Consider the following 20528-nt stretch of genomic DNA (forward strand, 5'->3'; position numbering starts at 1 on the left):
CGTAGCAGATCTATACAGGTGGAGCTGGGGAAGGTGGAGGGTTTCTGAAGTGCGCTGCCAACTGCTACAGCAAACAAAAGCCAGGTATTTGAATATTGAGCAGCAAGCTCATTGGCTACCGATACAGGAGAGAACCAATCAGCTGCCATGTGACAATGATGTCGCCAGGTTAGATTGAGCTAGACCTATCGGACTGCACCATCTAGAGTTTCATGCCAGAACTCTGTATTTATATTTTTGGTGTTCGAGTGTTAAAATTATTTTTATTTCACATTTTTTTTATTTAATTAATGATTATCTTTTCATCAACTCACTATTCACTCACTATCAACTCTAATGTTTAATGCATTTTATAATGTTGATATAAAAGTGGAATATATTTTCTTTCTGTTTTTTATATCAATATGGTACATTTAGTGGTAAGTTTAAGTTTGATCAAAAGTAATCGAAAAAGTAGTCAGAATACATTACCTAAAATGAGTAACTTAGATTACGTTACTAATGTTACAGTTTTCATCATGTAATCAGTAATGCACTACAAATTGTAAGTAATCTACCCAGCACTGTGCATGTTTAGATCATTTCTTTCAAAATTTGGGGATCCACTAAAATAGGAGCCGGAACCATTGTCAGACCTGCTGGCACAAACTAAGCTTTTTTCTGCCATGGACAACACTCATCTATTGTTTCGTTGTTCCTCCACTAGTTGGCTACACGATGAACGATCTTATATTCGAGTGGGACGAGAAGGGAGCCGTGCAGGTAGCAGACGGACTGACTTTACCTCAGTTTATAATGAAGGAAGAGAAGGATCTGCGCTACTGCACCAAGCACTACAACACAGGTGAGTGTCGTTCATCTGCATGTGAAGCTGTAGTGTTTGTTCAGTGCTGACACTACACTAAATGTGGCCGGACACAAATGCTAAGCACTGTTGTTGGATCTATTGTTACGAAGCACTTGGTACCACAACGGGTTCAATGAAAGGTTGTGGACCAGAGCTCTGCTTTGAATCTTCTTTGTGAACTTTCGATTGGGTTAAATACCATCTGTTCAGCCAGCGTTGACAGTCAGGATTTGTTCCACTCCAGATAAACTGGAAAATTGCTGAAGGCCAGACTAGTTCAGATCGAAAATAGAAGCAAGCCAAAACAGCAGGGTCAGTCAGAGCAGATTTCCTGTCTCCTTTCTTGAATTATTATCATTGGGATAATGAGAGTTTGTGTGGTTTTGTTGTGTTCGATAAAGTTTTATATTGGACATGCTTTCTTTACTTTTGCTTTAACGTTAGGCTTTTTTTTTAAGAAGGTCACGTTTATCTGAAATCATAATAAACAGGCTTGAGAGCTAAGAGAACTTGTAAGGGTTAAAAAGGTTACTGTATTATGTTACAATTACATTAAATATTATTAGATTAATGTTACATTTAGTAAAAAGGTGATTCGAATTTTACCATTCCAATTTTATTATGTATAATGTAAAAATACAGTACTGTCCCAAATATTCCTAGCATTGATGTTCAATCATGAAACACAAGCAGAATGAAATTTAAATTTAAATATTTAAATACAAATGATTGCTTTAAATTGAATTTACTCAAGAACAAGACAATTACATAATTTTCATTGTGTATAACAAGCAATTACAGGCATTGCCACAACCTGAGATATCAACTATGCAAGACTTTTTACATGTCATGAAAGATATTTCATAATGGAGGAAAATATATTAATGTTAATGTATTAAATATATTAAAAACATATATATATATTAAAATATATCCATATGTTAATGTAGATTTCATCTCCACATTTTTTTGATTAGTATGTTTATGCTTATTTTTTCATCCTTTTTGTTTTTGTTTCTTTGAAAATATGTTTGGAAGAAATTTTAAATATGGTTTATCCTTTGATAGACTTACAAATTATTTGAATAGGCACTTCCTAATAATTACTTCGAAATTTAAAAAAAAATGTATTTACAAAATGTAAATTATTTGGAATCATTTGAATAGACTCTTGCTAATAAAAAAAATGGTAACACTTTACAATAAGGTTCCATTTGTTAATATTAGTTAACTAAATTAGTTAACATGAACTATCAATGAAAAATACTAAATACTAAAGCATTTATTAATCTTAGTTAATGGTAATTTCATAATTTACCAATACATTATTAAAATCAAAAGTTGTATCTGTTAATATTGTTTAATGGGCCTGAGCTAACTTGAACAATGTACAGTTGTATTTTTATTAACTAACGTTAACAAAGATTAATAAATACAAGATTATTGTAACAAATGTATTGCTCATTGTTGGTTAGTTTATGCATTTACTAACGTTAACAAATAGGACCTTCTTGTAAAGTATTACTGGAAAATTAAAGTTTAAAAATTACATAAAAAAAAGTTATTTACAAAAAGTATAGGCTCTTGCTAATAAAAAAGTTTAAAAATTAAATTTAAAAACCATTTATTTACAAAACGTTTACACACATTTTTGCTCATGCAGACCCATCATTTTCATCTTGTATCAAGTATTATTCATCTAGATATCCCTTCTCTCTTGTCTGTATTTGCATAAGTGACCATGAGGTAATCCAGAACAAACTAATACCAGTCAGAATTCATTACCATAATAAGGATCAATATTTGCACAATTATCTCTCTGTCTCTCTCTCTCTCACTCCTGTCTGAGGTGCATCTCATATGCAAGAACAGATCATATTTATTTGGTTTGCTTGATTGCACTTCACCTATCACCTTGGTGTTTGTGCTCATCAAAGTCCATGGAAGACCCTGAAGATGCCCTACCCAGGCACGGCGCCAGAATTTTTTCTCTACCGGTGCTAAGGTGGGGCTAGACCAATATGTGGGGGTGCTAAGAAAATAAATGATATTGATGACGTCAGAGTAAACCGGGGCTATTCAAAATTCTGACGGGGCTATAGCCCCCCCTAGCCCCGGTGTAGCGCCGTCACTGGCCCTACCACTCTGGTCATCCTTCACTATCTCCATCTCTCTCTCTCTCTGTATAGTCGTGTTGTTCTGGTGCAAGCACTGGACAGTCGGCCCTGTGCTTGAGTACTTGCGCTCTGCTGCTCCCCAGTCAAGCATTAACCGGAAATTAAAGTGTCGTTTTTCTCAGATTTATTAATGGCAATCTATTTTGATTTGCAGAGCAGGCCTAAGCTCTGCAGTCCAGCCCTCCTCTCAGTTTGTCTTCCTCATCCGATTGCATTTTCCAAGTCCCTTGGGAGAAATAGATGTGGTTTTAATGTTAGTGCTGGTCAGTTGCATCTATCCTGTTTCTCACTTGGCTGTTTACGTTCAACAAAGATCGCAGTCCAAAGAAAGTGTTTGCTCCCTGTGTTTGAGCTTCTGTTTGAGTCAATACCTCTGTTTGCTTTTTATACTAGCATTTTCCTTTGTCTTTATCTATATTCATAAATGCAACAATGTAATCAATACATAATTTTCCCAAGGGTAAGGGAATAATCTAGAGGTTTATGCTGCATCAGCTCAATAACAACTGCGAAAACTTGACAATTCCAGTTCAGCTGAGTAAATGCTAGAAGTTAAATGAACCTTGACCCTGACATTTTCAGCTCAGCTAGTTATAGTGTGGGAACATGGAAGCGTCACAAGCCTTTGAAACTAGGAAAGAGATTTGACAGTTCTGGTTCCAGTTCCTATTTCCTATAGCAGTTCTGGATCCTTAATGGATCCATTTTTTTTTACTTTAAATATAGGAATGAGATTTGACAATTATGGTTCTGTTTACGATTCCTGGTTTACGATTCCTCTTTTTTTATAAATTGTAATTGTATTGCAATTGTAATCATATGTTGCGTTTTTAAATTTATTGCTGCATGATTAGATAATTTTAATAATGCATTTTTAGCAATTCTTCCAAAATGTGTTTACATGGACTTTTGCAGATTTATTTATTTATTTTTGAGGTGGCATAAATACTAAACAAGCAATACTAAACAAACATTTAAATACTAAACAAGCAATACAAAAAAAAAATATTTTTACATTCGCCAAATGCTGTTTAGCAGTTCCTGATCCTTAATAGTTCCTCTTTTGTATTTTTGAGGAAAAAATTATTTTGCCAAATGATTAGATAATTTTAAAAATAAATAAATTTTAAACAATTCTTCCAAAATGCTTAAATAGGCTTTTAATGACTTTTGCAGTTATTAATTTAATTTATTTATTTATTGAGGTGACATAATTGCTAATCCAAAATGTGGAAACATTTAATTAATTTATTTTTACAAAGTACTACTGACAAACACATAACACATATCTTTAACTACTTGTTATCATATGGGAAAAACAGTCAGTAAATTCACTGATCCAACTCTGTAAACTGTATATATTTGATTCACTAAAAATCAGACTGCACTTGTTGCAGAACCAACTCATAAGAGTCATTCATTCTGTAATTGGACTGCGCTGGTCATGCTCTCTGATTTGCTTCATAGATTCAGTATATGTATTCTAGTTTGGTAAACTGTTAAAGGAATCGAACATCATTTGGTTCTGGTATTTTGGAACCGTTTTATTAATAAGAACCAGTCCTTGCTTCCCAGCCCTATTTAAATGACGTGTCTTAAACCTGCAAAACCCTAGAGAATCAAATAAAACATGAGTTGATGATGAAAACCGCATGCTATTTGTGTTTCAGGGAAGTTCACCTGCATAGAGGCTCGTTTCCACCTGGAGAGACAGATGGGCTATTATCTGATCCAGATGTACATTCCCAGTCTCCTGATCGTCATTTTGTCATGGGTGTCCTTCTGGATCAACATGGACGCTGCCCCTGCCCGTGTAGGTTTGGGCATCACTACTGTGCTGACCATGACCACCCAGAGCTCAGGATCAAGAGCTTCTCTTCCTAAGGTCAGTAGTGTCTCCATCATGCTCATCCCAACAATACAAATCCCTGATGGCGTAACGTTCACTCTGTTCAGAAGCATATTATTGATGTACCACTGCAGTATGTCATGGGCTGTACTAGGTTCAATTGCTGTCGACATAAACATTAATTCTGACCATGCTGGAACCTCGTAAATAGTTTTAATACTTGAGATGCTCATAATAGGCAGCAGCTTTGTTAACAGTCACACACATGTGCTAGAAAATAATGGCAGTGTCACATGCATCTTTGTATCTGGCCACACTGAGCTAGATAAGAAAGTAGGGCTGCACCATTATTCGAAATAAAATTGAACATGACTTGTGCGATTATCAAATCAACTTTATTAGTTTTTCAGTAAATGCTGCTCCACACAAACTCTAGTCTCAGCCTCAGACGTCACGCCTACGAAGCGTTGACTAAACGTCTGATGCATACAGCACACAAAAGTGGAAACACTTCAGGAGTTTCGAAGTCGTCATTGGATTGGTTAAATTATACAGTATTTCCGGGAGACGTGTGTGTTGCGTTCTTTAACGTTCCGCCTGGAAACAACGATGCCGTGCCGCCAAACCCCCTCATGAAAGAAGAAAGCCGTCATGATTACAACTGTGACGACGAGCGCTTATCAGGATCAACTAAACGCTGGATTTTCAAAAGTATGTGAAAAATTTAAGTTCGCGCCATAGAATCTTTAAAATACGTCCGAGAGTTTTACAGTCTGTTATTGTGGTGACATTTCCACGCCCCGAAACGTGACGATGAACGAAACTAACTGTGATTGGTTGTTTGACATGTCGGTCAAACTGCCTCATGGGCGGGCCTAGGCCAATGAAAGCTGCCATGGATTCCAGACCTTCAGCCGTCAGTCTGAAGGTCTGGCTACGCGAGACTACACAAACTCCATCTCTGCATCTGTTCTGTTTGGGTCACTTTAACATGCATTTGGGAACACAACATGTGCCAACCATCTTCACATACTTGTAATGAGAAGTGATTGTCAACTAATGAGTTTTTGGTTAATATGCGGTTTTCCATCTTAAAGTTAGATGGTTTTAAGTTGGAAAGAAACAATATAATAATTTTTCTTATTATTATTGTTGTTAATTTTTTTCTTAAATACTCTTTTTTATTTTACAGTGAAATTGCAATTGTAATTTTTTTTGTATTTAGTAATTTGTATATTTTTACTAAGTTAATGTTTAAAATAATAATAATAAAGTGAAATTTTAAAATATTTTCTTTTATTTACTTTTTTATTTATTATTCTTAATAATAATAGGCTAGACTGTGTGCAGTGCTACAAACAAGTAGGGTTGTGTCGGTGCGGAAATTTTCCCACCGGTTAATCGGCGTGTGACAACACCGGTAATACCGGTATCACCGCGGGGGCGGGGCATTCCCGCTTTTCCTCGCTTTCCTTCGCTTATTGCCAGTCCTGTTGGTTTCGTCTCGCTGCAGGTCTCGTATGTGAAAGCCATTGACATTTGGATGGCAGTGTGCCTTCTCTTTGTCTTCTCTGCTCTGCTGGAGTATGCGGCAGTCAACTTCATTGCACGCCAACACAAGGAGCTGCTGCGCTTCCAGAGGAGGAGAAGGCATCTTAAGGTGAGCCCTACGGTCCAAACACACTTCATCTATAAGCCCTGACCCACTGTGATGAATATTCACTGTGTTGGGGATTCAAACCTTCAATGTTCTCATGGTTGCATTCGGAGTTACAGAATATAGTAAAAAAAGAGCAGAGTCTGACGAAAAATGGCATGGTGCCACATACAGGGCTTTCAAAACTTGTGCATTATTGCTGATGAAAATAAAAATCACAAGCTAGATTCACTAGTATACTTGTCAAACTAGTGTCCTTAAGAGGGGATGATTAGGGGTCTGCAGAACATTTTAGAGAAAAAAAATATTATTTCTAACATATTAATTAAATATGTTTAACATATTTAACAGATTTGATAAATATTGCTGAAAATAAATATAATATTTAAATGTTTTGTTTAAATTGCCTTAATAAAATAATAATATATGCCACTATTTAATGTATTTTCAGAATACATTAAATACATGTATGTCTTTATATTGCTTAATTCATGATGAATATTTTTCACATAGTGGTTTTATATATGTGACGCTGGACCACAAAATATAAGGGTCAATTTCTCGAAATTGAGATTTATACATCGTCTGAAAGCTGCATAAATAAGCTTTCCATTGATGTATTGTTTGTTAGGATAGGACACTATTTGGCCGAGATACAACTATTTGAAAATCTGGAATCTGAGGGTGCAAAAAAATCAAAATACTGAGAAAATCGCCTTTAAAGTTGTCCAAATGAAGTTCTTAGCAATGCATATTACTAATCAAAAATTAAGTTTTGATATATTAACAGTAGGAAATTTACAAAATATCTTCTTCTAATTATCTAATTAATCTTTAATTAATATCCTAATAATTTTTGGCATAAAAGAGAAATCGATAATTTTGACCCATACAATGTTTTTTTGGCTATTGCTACAATATACCCCAGCGACTTAAGACTGGTTTTGTGCTCCAGGGTCACATATACGAAAATGTTGAATTTTCAGCATCATTACTCCAGTCTTCAGTGTCACATGATCCTTCAGAAATCATTCAAATATGCTGATTTGATGCTCAATGCTGAATTTTTATTTATTTATTTATTTATTTTTATTTTTATTTTTTTGTGGAAAACATGGTACTTTTTTTGAGGATTCTTCAAAGTTCAAAAAGAACAGCATTTATTTGAAATAGATTTTTTTCGCAACATTATAAATGCATTTACTGTCACTTATGATCAGTTTAAGCATTGTTGTATTAATTTATTTAAAATAAAATCTTACTGACCCCAAACTTTTGAATGGTAGTGTATTGTCATTATATTTTAATAAAGGGGTCTTCCATTATGAAGTCATCATATTTGGTTATAGTTTGATCTTCTCTCCTGACTTTAGCATGCTAAGACTGAAACCACCATAATGCGAGTTGAAGTTGAAACATTAATGCTCCTTCCATTCATAGAGTAATGTGAGTTGGCGTGGTGAAATCTTTCAAGTGGCTCAGAATAAATCCTAAATCCCACCGTTGTAATCCTCAGTTTGCCTCCGGGCTGCTTGTAATAGGTGCAGTGAGATTGGTCTCTGGTTCTCTTAGCCCCATACAGGTAAATCCACAGAGACAGTCTACACAGCCCTCGCTGATAGCAGGCCTTCCACCATTCAGACGCCAAGGGCAAATGGTGCAAACTGCAAATCCAGCTGTTCGGTATAAATGCCACAGTTTTCCATCCAATAGATGCCCAACCCAAGCAGCTAGTGTTTGGATGGTTAGCATGGTGCAGATAGCCACTGCTGATGGAAACTACACCAAATAGCTGTCTTTTTGTAACAGTTTGTCTTTATTGTGATTTTTGATTAATTTAATGCATCCTTGCTGATTAGAACTATTAGTTTCTTTCAAAAAAAAAAAAAAGACTGACCCCAAACTTTTGAATGGCAGAGTACATTGCAAATACATACTTGTCAAGTATATATACTTGAAATGAAGAATATTTCTCCTTTTTGTGTTTGACATAGTGGCTTTGGATAGTCGCTAAAGGGAATGCTCTCAGAAGGCTCTCACAAAGCTCACATGACCATGACTGCATGCTTAAATATTAGTGTGTATATGTAGTGTTTTCATTTGAGCAGGCACAGCTCAGCAGTAGGTTTGCTGCATTATCATTATCACCCCCTGGTTAATGAAACTCCCCGGCCACAGTGATCCACGGCTGGGATTCAGCCCTTCATTCTGCCTCACTGGGGCTATCAGTCAGTGCCTGCTCTCTGCACTGCAGCCCAGAGCTGTCACCTCCCTGCACTACACAATAAAACAACTCCCCGGCATTACCACAGGAGCTTATCGACCTCCTCCTCCTCCTGCATGTGCCTCTGAAAGGCACCTGGCGTCGGGTGTAGAAAGAGGATTCCCCCTGCTGGACAACACAGAGATGTGTAGATGCTCGGCAGTGAAGGGACTGGCCCCAGAGGAAGCTTGTCTTGAAAATACCTCAATATTTATTATTATTTAAATCTTGAAACTGGTATAAAAATGAGGTATAGTGTCCTGGCAGGTAGTGCACATTGGGCAGCCTAAATCTGGCTTGTGTCACCCTCACTCTATTTTTGCTTAGCTAACATTAGCTATCTTGCTACCGAGTGCCTCAAACTCAAAGGCTGCTTTCAAAATTGCATACTCTGAGTAGGTACTTCTGTTGAATAAGTATGTACTTCGCAATCATTAAAAAGTATGTTCTGAATGAAATTCGGATGACAGACCTACTGTGAGCTACGAGGTTGTTAATCGATGCTATATGCTTTTGTTGAAGCCATCAGCCTGCATTATCTCGACTTATTTTTTAAATAATCATGTTCAACCATGGAATATCTAGTGGAAAAAAAACATTATCCTTGATTCAACAAAGAAATCTCCTCCAGTTAGAGAATAGCAAATCAAGCAACAAATTTTAGCACCCGCCCAACTCTCGTGACGCACAAAGAATGACATAATTAAATAAGTCTTGTTGACTCTCAGAATGCTTAAATATGTGCATATTTTGCAATAAATGCAAAATTTGTTTCTTTATGCATAACCAACATCTTAAAATAATAATAAAAAAACTTTATATTCATCCATTGTTTTTTAACTTGATTATTCGCAGTGCTTCATGGGATTGTAGTTCTTTCCCTCATTGTCTTTTTGTCTGATTTTCAAATGCAGCTTTGCTTCAAATCAAATGTTGTGATACACCTCGTAGCAAGTTTGTTGGTTCATGGCTTAAAACTCTTAACTTTTTTTAAATCCTTGTGTAAAAAATGGATGTGAAAGATATTTCCGTAATCAAAGCCACTGAAAAAGTGGACGGACACTGTTACACTCTACTGGATGTGCATTTCAGAATCTCGCTGGGAGCAGAAGGTCATCTCAGTAGTTTTTAAATACTGTTTTATGAATACTGTGATTTCGGAATTACTACTTTTTTTTGCCTACTATATAGTAGAGTAGTATGTATATTTGTATGCAGCATTAGGCTACGTCCACACGAAGCCAGAGCATCAGATCCGTGTGGACGAAATGCCTATACGATTCAAAATGTATGCGTATACAGCTAAACGCGTCTCCGTGTGGACGGGGCCTTAGTGTGATTGGAGAGAAAAAACTGGGTGTTCTTACTCCTAGAAGTCAGCTAATCAGGTGCTACCTCTGAATTATTTCAACCAATCAGAGTGAAAGATGTTAGATGAAGAATAAATAGCTGAATTCTGAATACCATAGTAGCACATAAAGATTTGACAGAAATAGTAGTATGCTAGTATGCTACTACAAATTACTAATGTGATTAGTACTAATTACTAATGTACTAACTACTAATTACTAGTACAAATTACCGTATTGACCCGAATATAAGACGATGTTTTTTTCTTGGAAATACATCTGAAAAAACGCGGTCGTCTTATATTCAGGGTCTAGACTTTGACATGTCAATAATACACCCACAAAAATAGGTGGCGCCAAATACGCATAAAACGAGTGTGCCATGAAATACGTAATGTAATGCGTGTTGTAAAGATCGTGAGTAAAAACAAAAGAAAAAGAAAAGCTTACATCTGCATGAGTCGTGACTGTCACGTTAGCCTGATGGGACCAAACTCCCTTTGTGATTTTAAAACGTAAGACAGTACCCAGATTTGAAGACTACAGTAAGATTTAACTTCTGCTGTTAATAAGATTTTGGTAGGCTACTATTAGATGGATAGCCTAAATGTCCTAATTCAGATGGGCTACCTGTTTTTTTTTTTTTTAATGGTATATCAAAAAGTGTATATTTTTTAAATGTGATTGTTGGTACATTTTACCAGTTTTTACCATACTTTCAAAACAAAAATTAAAATAGGAAAAATATGCAATATGAAAATAATTGAAGACAAAATGTGTTTTACTGAGAAAAAGCAAGATTTGTTTTTTTAAAAGCCTTTTTCCAAAAGGTACATCTGGAAAAAGGGGGGTCGTCTTATATTCGGGCCAATACGGTACTAATGTACTAACTGTTTACTAATGTAAATTACTAATGAACTAATGTTCCAGTTTTGTGTGCAAAATGCACCAAACAGTCAATGAACAAAGCCAAAACTAGATTAAAAATAGAATTTATCATTATTGCATGCAGAACCTTTAGAGTTCAAACGAAATGCAAGCCCAAATCCCCAGAGTTTAATCTTAAAAATGTATTACTCATTCTTTAATAAAATATAGCGTTTGACTAATTGTTAGATTATTTGCTGGAACCAGTCCAGTTTACTGCTACACCATGCGGGTTTAACAGTGTACAGCAGACTACCAGAATGCCCCTGTGCCAGACTGCATGGCCTGGCAGAGCTGTGTTAATAACTGGGTGAAGCAGTGTGACCTCTGGACTGCAGATGTCTTTGCTTTGCCTAACAATGACAAGAGCATATTAGCAAGTAGCCTATTGATGGAGAGTAATCACCTCGCTAGGGCTGATTGTGATGCAGGGTGGATCACTCATAGGGAACTCTGAACGCTGCAGCTGCTGTTCAAATGAGGGGAGATTGTCTATGCAAATAAGCATGCACTGATAAGTAAACCACTGTCGCGCTCCTCTGACTTGCCGTCCTGAGTTGGGTTGGTAAAGGTGCAGAGTGAGGCTGATTTGTCTTGTTATATTCGGTTTGGTGCAGCTCAGTGTGCTGGAGTGTTTAACAGAGCCAGAGGTGTTGAGTGGACTTGGCACTGGACTGTAGTGTGCTGCAAAATACTGCAGTCTTTTGTTGTTGCTTATTACGCCACACTCTGGAATTCTTGATTCCTATTGGTCAGTCAAATCAGTCAAATGTCAGGTATTTTTGAATAATGTCCATCGACCAGGGCAACTTTGTGTAACTGATCGCTCATCGAAAATGTTTGCTAACAGTTCTGGGGATTTCTTATAAATTGTAGTCTGTTACTGATTACAAATGACATGATGAAAATTGTGGTCAGTAATATAATCTAAGATTACAAATTTTAGGTAATGTTTTCTGACTACTTTTAGATTACTTTTTTAGGTTGCTTTTGACATTGCATTACTCCAGGGTTTCCCAGACTGGTGTAAATGAAAGAACTGCAGGGGTTTTATGATTTGATAAAAAGCTAATTAATTAATTAAAATGCAAAATTAAAATTAATGCACTAAATGTAATTTTTACACTTGAAACATTTTATTTGTTTACCTCCATGTCAGTGTTACCATTAACCAACATCAGTTTAGTAGTTTGCATTATTATTTGTCTCATGCATGGTATAATTGACTGAGAGGTGCTTTCGTTCCCAAATTCAGAAGCGTGGATTGCAAATTAATTTATATTACAATTACATGGCCTTTCTATATTGTGAATATTCAAAGCTAAATAATGTGACACACAGTAGAATTGTTTAGAAAGGAAAATGTAAAAGACAAAAAAAGAAGAATTAGAGAGAATTATGAATGATTTACTGCCATTTTGTGAATCATTTGTAATGATGTAATCCATAAAAAAGTAACTAATTAATTAAAATGTAACATAACCTAATTACAAGTACTAAATTTTTGGAATCTGATTATGTAATCCAAATTATATGTAATCAGTTACTACCCAGCACTGTTTGCTAAAAACAGTTTTGTTCTGTCTCTCTACAATCTACAAGTACAATAAAAATATAATTAATCAATATTTAATATATTATAATAATTTAGTTTATTTATATTAATACTGATGCTTGGCCTAGCAAACCTCTAACGGTATTCAAATTCAGCATGTAGCATGTCCTGCCCTGCTTGTGCTGCAGACATGGATGACATCTCAAATCATGTGGGCTGTTCAGGAGAGGATTACTTTTCTAAAATGGATTGACAAAAAATCCCATAGTTACATTGAAGGAGAGACCTGAATCATTTATAAAGACAAAAATAGCACTTTTGGACGAGCTCTTTTGACTTGTCAGTAAGCAACCACCCAGAAGAGCCTAAAAACCCTATAGCAACATGTTAAAAACCACTTAGAACAACTACATAGCAACACCTTGGCTACCATTTAGAACACTTTGCATAGACTGCTGCAGCGATGGCGCATTTTTGTAGGCCAACCTGGAAATTAGCATTAACATGTTCCCTCGAAAAAAAAATAAAAATAGAATTTTTGCATTGGCTTTTGGGTTATTGCTGAAAATAAGCTCTGTGACCAACATAAAATTCAGGATTCTTATACGTTTTGTTCATAATTAGATAATCTTCACAATTGAACACAACTTTTATGAGTTTTCAAGCCTTAACCTAAAGTTAGGCTATAAACAAACTACACCACGATCACATGGCTTCAACGTCACCATTACTAAGCTTCCCACAACTCTTTCAGTCTTTATTTATAATCTACAAATTTGAAAGTTTGAGCTAGAATAATTAGCAAGAGTGCGATTATTAATGAGGCTGTAAAGACTAGTGTGTAGATGAGTTTACCTGTTCAGCGTAATGATGTTTAAAGTCCCTGACAACCTCTGCAGTCCCATTTAGCCAATCGTTGGCAACCACCTTATTCAAGACACGTAAAAACGTAAAAAATCTTATGGAATATTATTGATGTATTTTACGTGGTAGAAGAAAACATGGAATATCTTGAGCTTGTGTTAACCACAGACCTTATTTCAGGCATTTAACCAAAAACCCATTCAAAAAACCCATTGATTTTGGATTTTAGGACACATTCCTGTAGCGACCTCTATTGGGGTAGTAACTTTTGCATGGGCAACTTTTTTTTTTTGTTGCAAATTCTTTGTTATAAGAAAATGCACAAGGCTAAATACGGAGCGCTATTAATGAAAAAAGGGAAGTGTTCATTTAGTAAGCATATTTAGAATCAATGCTTGGTCTGAAATGTCGCTCTCGAGCCAGCAGTTCTCATTATACTCTGGAGGTCACTGCACAGAGCGACAGGAATAGAGATTTTTAGATGTGGTTGGACCCGATGCAGCTGATGTCAGTTTTGTTCTGAAACAGGGCTGAAAATGATTCTGGCCATTAAAGAAACCTGAAAGGCATAATATGCTTGCATGATATACACCGAGCAAATGCTATTTGTCTGCTTCTCATTTAAATTCCCTGCATTTATGAGGGCACAGATGTTTATTGGCGAAAAATCAAATTTTTGTAAGCATATATTCTTTTAAGACTCATAACCATTGGGCACATCAGCATAATGCAGTTTCATACGCAGCTCGTAAAATATTCATTCCAACTCACCCATAGGTGATAAAACAACAGACATATGTAATTGCAATGCATTGTAATGTCCTACACAGATAAATGCAGTACATCATCCTGGTCTCAACATGTACGATAGAGGTGACTTTCACTTTAATATATGCTTTGTATAAAATCATCACTGTCCCGTACATCTGATGCTAAATATTTTGAATATATATACGATAAAGGCTTGAAGCTGCTACCTTACAGCTATTTCGCTTTCTATCGTTTATCACAACATCCCAATAAAAGGCATCAAAACATCAGTCACATCTACGGGCTTTGATTGATGAAGGAGCCGAGAGGTCCTGTATATAGCGGTGGAAGCCACACCCCTGATTTGCAAACGAGGCTGTGAGCTGCATTCTGATGCTCAGCCATAATATTACACTCCGCTGTAAACCTCGAGGATGCAGGCGAGCGTTCTGCTTATTGTTTTTTTTCCCTCCCCTCTAACAGTCGAACTGGGAACGCGGCTGGCACGCCTAATGCAGTAATGGCGGATTTTTAATTAGGAAGGGAGGGTAATGAATCTGGCAGGGGCCGGGCCGGGAGGGAAAGTGACGCAGGACGCAGCGGTGCTGCAGCCCGGCTCCTCTTTACAGCTCCACGTCACGTCTCGGAGCCACCACATTAATCAAATGGCAGCAGAAATAAAGCCGAGCATCCGTAATACTTACAAATCGTGAGCCAGTGCAACTGAAGGACATGGAAAGGACGTAGCACCCCGGCATCAAAGATAGTGTCGTATACAAAAACAAAGGGGCAGTGGAATAACATCACCCCTCACACACACACACACACATCCTCGTGTGATCTTCCATTTACCCCGACACACATTAACAGTTATAAATGGGAAGGCTGAAAGACAAGGACAGAAGGAGGACAAAGTGTCTAAAAATGGAGTCCTGCATAGAAAATGGCTGATCTTTCAGTAAAAGCGAACGGGATAGTTCCCCGCGCTAGATGTTTGCACCTGCAAATTGGAAATATGCATTACGAACATAATGATCCTATTTCGCATCCGCGTTTTGTGTTTAAACTGGCACAATCACGGTGAAATATCTACCCGCACTGAAATGTAATTAACCGGGGTGGTTATTTTGGTTCTGTTTTCATTAAAGCGTATGATCGAGTCCCATCTGCTGAATCTCAAATAAGAGCGTGTGGAGGTGGGGAGCAGGGCAAGGTCAGTCCATTAACTTGCGTGAGATATTGTGACCTCTGACTACACCCTGTGCCGTCTAGCAGACATATTTCAATAGTTAATACCCACAAAAACATGTAATCCATCCAACAAGACTGGAGGATTTAAAGGGATACTCCACCCCAAAATTGAAATTCTCTCACCCTCATGCCATCCCAGATATATATGAGTTTCTTTCTTCAGATGACCATAAATCAAGATTTTTTTTTTTTTTAGAAAAATCCATGGACGGTAACCCAAAAGTCGATGCCTCAAAAACCACACAAAATTATGGTAATCCATATGAAAAAAAAGTGATAGGCGTGTGTGAGAAAAATAAGTGTTTAAAACTTCTTTAGCTATAAACAATGCGCTTCCGTCACGGTTCACGATATGCTGATGTTTTTGTCAAGCGTAAACTAATGAACCCATGTATGACTGTTAACCTGAAACTATGATTTATAGCAGCGGTGTCCAAACCTTTTACAGGAGGGCCACTGTCCTACAGAGTTTTTAGCTCCAACTCCAATTAAACACACCTGAACTAAGGTCGTCAAGTCTTCAGACTCACGAGAAACTTCCAGGCAAGTGTGTTGGAGCTAGAGGTCTGAACAGGCTTTAAACTGAAGCCCGAACCCGGCCTGTACCCAAGATTGTTTGACCCGAGTGGTACTCTGAAATTTAGGGCCCGTTTACACGACAACGTTTTCAGCCAAAAACGGGAAACTTTTTATGCGTTTTGCCTGTTTGTTTACACGACAACGCCGTTTTGGGGACTGAACACGCATATCTTTGAAAACAGGTTTCAGAGTGTTCAAAAGTTTTTGAAAATGCCACTGTTATCGTTTCCGGGGTACATAGTACTGTTGTTGCTGCTCAAGAGTTTGCTAACGCTTCTTCAGCGAAGTGTGGATTCACTTCACCAATATTACAACCAACAGCGGAGACACATCATATACAACATATAATCATCACTTCCCTACAGGTACTGTTTACTAACAAAGTGACAGCGCCAACTACTGGCCTTGCATACGTAATATGCCGTTTTTGGCCGTTTTCACGGATATGTGTAAACACGAATCATTTTGAAAACGTTGTCGTGTATACGTGAAACTTTTTTTAAAAACGCAAGGGAAAAACTTTTCCGTTTTTGACTACATTGTTGTCGTGTAAACGTAGCCTTAGGGTGCTTTCACACCTGGCCCGTTGTTTCGGAACCTGGCGCGTTTCCCCCCTTAGCTCGGTTCATTTGGGCATATGTGCCGTGAAAAGCATTAGCTTTGTTGTTTTGCTAATTCCTCAAAATGAATGTCTGTGGGTGAGAATGTTTTTCGCCATTCAAAATCAAAGCGCACTTTTTCATTTTATAATGCCGTCTTATTGCTCTTCTTCCTAGTAGGTGCATTTTAAAAAATGTTTTCTCGATGAATCCTGGACTCCTGCTCAAAATGATACATTAATATAACGACAGCTACAAAAAAAACAACAACAATAAGCCCGCGAAGCTGTTGTCGTTCCATCCTGACGGATGACAGCCGTGACATCGGTGGAATCCCGGAAAATAAACCGTGGAACTTTGACCAATGAGAGAACAGTTTACTCGCGCGTGACTTGTATTAACAAATTTGGTCCGTTTTGAAACTTTGCCGTGTGAAAGCGAACCACACCAAAAATAAAAAGCAACATTGTAATAATTTGAATCCCTGTACCGGAACAAAGCAATCGATCTACAGGTGTGAAAGCACCCTTAGAGCCATTTTTCCTTCTTTCCTCCAGAGAAACACCTCATAACAGGATATTACCACCTCCATGTTATTTGGATGGTGAGCTGGATTGGATTTCTGCCAGACATATTGTTTGGTGTTGAGGTCAAATAATTCAATTTTAGTCTCATCTGCCTCAGAATCTTCAAGGTGCGTTTTGGCAAAGCTCAGTCTGACTGCATGTGGCCTTTCTTGAGGAGTGGCTTTTTTCTTGCAACCCTCCATACAAGCCACATTTGTGGAGAATTTGTGATATTGTTGTCACATGCACACAATGACCACTCTTTGTCATAAATTCCTGCAACTGCTTCAGAGTTGCTGTCGGCCTCTTGGTCGCCTCTCTGACCAGATTCCTCCTGACTCTTTCATCCAGTTTGGAGTGACGTCCTGGTCCAGAGAGGGTCTGTGTTTTACCAAATACCTTCCACTTCTTAATAATAGACTTCACTGTGCTTCTAGGTATTGATAAAGCCTTTGATTTTTTTTTTTGTCTGACTTGTGCCTGTCCACAACTTTATTTACTTTATCAACTGGGAAAAAAGCAGAAGCCATTTGTACGGTGACCGAGAAGTGCAAAACAAAAATCACAATTCTGAAAACAAAATAACAAATTACAAACGCAAATGCAAGTCTAAAAAACAAAATAACAATTCAGAAAGCACAACAACAATTCAGAAAACATTATAACAAGTCAGAAAACACAATGACAAATCCGAAAACAAAATAACAAGTCAGAAAACACAACGACAAACCAATGGTGCTGTCTCAAACTATACCTACCTCTTCCGATTTGTCTGATTTTCGTTGTGTTTTCTGATTTGTTAATTTGTTTTCGGATTTGTCGTTGTGTTTTCTGACTTGTTATTTTGTTTTCGAATTTGTCATTGTGTTTTCTGACTTGTTATAATGTTTTCTGAATTGTTGTTGTGCTTTCTGAATTGTTATTTTGTTTTTTAGACTTGCATTTGCGTTTGTAATTTGTTATTTTGTTTTCAGAATTGTGATTTGTTTAGCACTTCTCGGCCACCGTACATTTTCCATATTAAAACATCAGTGTATCATCAGAATGATTTTTAATTATTTGAAACTGATATTTTAAGGTAAAGAAACTACAGTTGCTTTAATAACGGTGCATTAAGGTGGAGTGTGTGAATAATGGGTTTCTTGACCGATTGACAGGAGGACGAGGCGGGAGACGGCCGATTCAGCTTCGCCGCCTATGGCATGGGTCCGGCTTGCCTCCAGGCCAAAGACGGCATGGCCATCAAGGGCAACAACAACAATGCGCCCACCTCCGCCAACCCCCCTGAGAAGAGCGTGGAGGAAATGCGCAAGCTCTTCATCAGCCGCGCCAAACGGATCGACACGGTGTCACGCGTAGCCTTTCCACTGGTCTTCCTCATTTTTAACATTTTTTACTGGATCATTTACAAGATCATACGCAGCGAGGATGTTCACAAGCAGTAAAGAGATGCGAATACACCCTCCTCCACGCCCCTCCCGACGTCCCACCGTGTCCGCCTTTCTCTCACTGCAGCGCTCTCACTCGAGTCCCCAGCAGAGGTATTTATTCCTTTTTTTCATCTCTTTCTTTCCTGTCCTCCTGAATAATCCGGACCTGTGCAATAGCAATGCAGTAAAATGCATGATATATGAATGTGGCAATATATTTACTAAAAAAAATGAAAATGACTAAAAGTAAATATTCAACTTAAGAACTTCTGAACTGATGACTGGGAATCCAAGAGGAAAACATGTAAAACTTTTTTTGCAACTTGAAGACGTACTGCATCGCGAGAATACGGAAAAACATTACTGCTGTAATATATCATATATTTAAATGATAATACTTCAGCCATTGAAAATTAAACATTTTTGGGCGTCTCGAGGCAGTTTGGGGCTTCCATGAATACACAATGAAAATGTTGCAGGTCCCAGAGACCGAGATGCGCTTTGGTACATGTGTCCTGTGGTCTCATGATGTTTCATTCTGATATCGATTATTAATGGATCTTGATGAGTGCCAGTGAAACAAATATATTTATTCGAGCTGTGGTCAATGTGTTCCTCTATCTGTGCGTTTTTTCAGGTTTCTTTTTGTTTAAAACATCAGATTATGTGCTGCTCATGTGCCAAACGTCATCCTTTAGGTTGACCAAAAAAATTACTCCACAATTCCATTTATTTATTCATGCATTCACCTTTTGATATATAACCTAAATAAACTAAAGGTAAAATACAAAGGGGTGTGAAAAATAAATATAAATATATGTAAAATAAAATATACTTTTAACTCTCTGCATATGTTTGGTTTTGGCATTTTCATCATGGACAGAAAGAAAAGAAAAGGGATCTTTCCTAACTCATAATTCATACAGTGTTATTTTTCTAAGCCTGGTTTAGCAGTACAGCCAGTGCCATGATAATAGATCTATATTTCCAACCAAATGTATATTACAGTGATTTTTCAATCCATATGTATGAACACTGCATTGTGCAACAGAATAAACAAGTGCACAAAGGTTTAGTTTATGAAATTTAGAATGCATCTTCATCTGGCTTCTCTATGCAATAATCGTATATGCAATTATTTTCAATGTTCATCATGTTGAATATGGCCATTTTATTCTGGAGGCATCCCCCAAAAATGCTATTTCATACATGTTCAATTTTCTCTTATAGTCATGCTCATTTGCTGTCTATGCATGACTAGGGTTTTTTTGTTTGGTTTTTTTGGCGCAGATGATATAGATGTCATTTTTCACTTTTGTAATGTTTTGTTTGACTGCCGAACTGAAGAGAAACACCATTATATAAAGTGAGCATGTGTCAGGCTGTGTGATAGATGCTCTGTGCAGGATATGCAATATTTTGCCATGCGTAACATACTTTTGTGTGTGTGTGTTGTTTGTTTAAAACCAAAGAGCAGTTTTGTTACTCTATTGTCATTGCCTTTCAGGTTTTCAAATTTGACCATTTTTCGTCTTCATTTCATCCTGTTTGATGTGACGTGGACATTGACCAATTTTGTAAGGCCTGTAACATTTGTAATTTATTCAGTTTTTCACACATGTATTTACCTACAAGCGTATGTCTTTATACACTGCAACTAGTCAGACATTTACAAACTTTTTCATTTAGATCTAAATAATGGTATCATAATGTTTTGATGTACATGTATAATTTTGGTTAAGAGTGAAGCTTGAAGTTAATATTTTATTGATGGCACATTTTATTTATTAAATAATTATTTATTTATTTTTTAATTATATACATATATATATATATATATATATATACACACACCAAATGTTATG

At 36.9% G+C, this 20528-nt stretch overlaps 1 protein-coding gene across 1 annotated transcript in view; it reads left to right on the forward strand.

The window, feature by feature from the left end:
* The window catches only part of LOC107717398 (glycine receptor subunit alphaZ1-like), a 49777-nt gene extending 30140 nt beyond the window's left edge, over positions 1–19637 (forward strand). Inside the window, exons 6-9 of the mRNA XM_016524128.1 lie at positions 707–844; positions 4695–4909; positions 6387–6533; positions 18391–19637. Coding sequence (XP_016379614.1) covers positions 707–844; positions 4695–4909; positions 6387–6533; positions 18391–18678 — 788 coding nt within the window. The 3' untranslated portion in view covers positions 18679–19637. The remainder of the gene's footprint in view (positions 1–706; positions 845–4694; positions 4910–6386; positions 6534–18390) is intronic.
* Positions 19638–20528: the final 891 nt, after the last annotated feature.

This window comes from Sinocyclocheilus rhinocerous, unplaced genomic scaffold, assembly GCF_001515625.1.
Source record: "Sinocyclocheilus rhinocerous isolate Xijiao unplaced genomic scaffold, SAMN03320098_v1.1 scaffold1054, whole genome shotgun sequence".
Lineage (NCBI taxonomy): Eukaryota > Metazoa > Chordata > Actinopteri > Cypriniformes > Cyprinidae > Sinocyclocheilus > Sinocyclocheilus rhinocerous.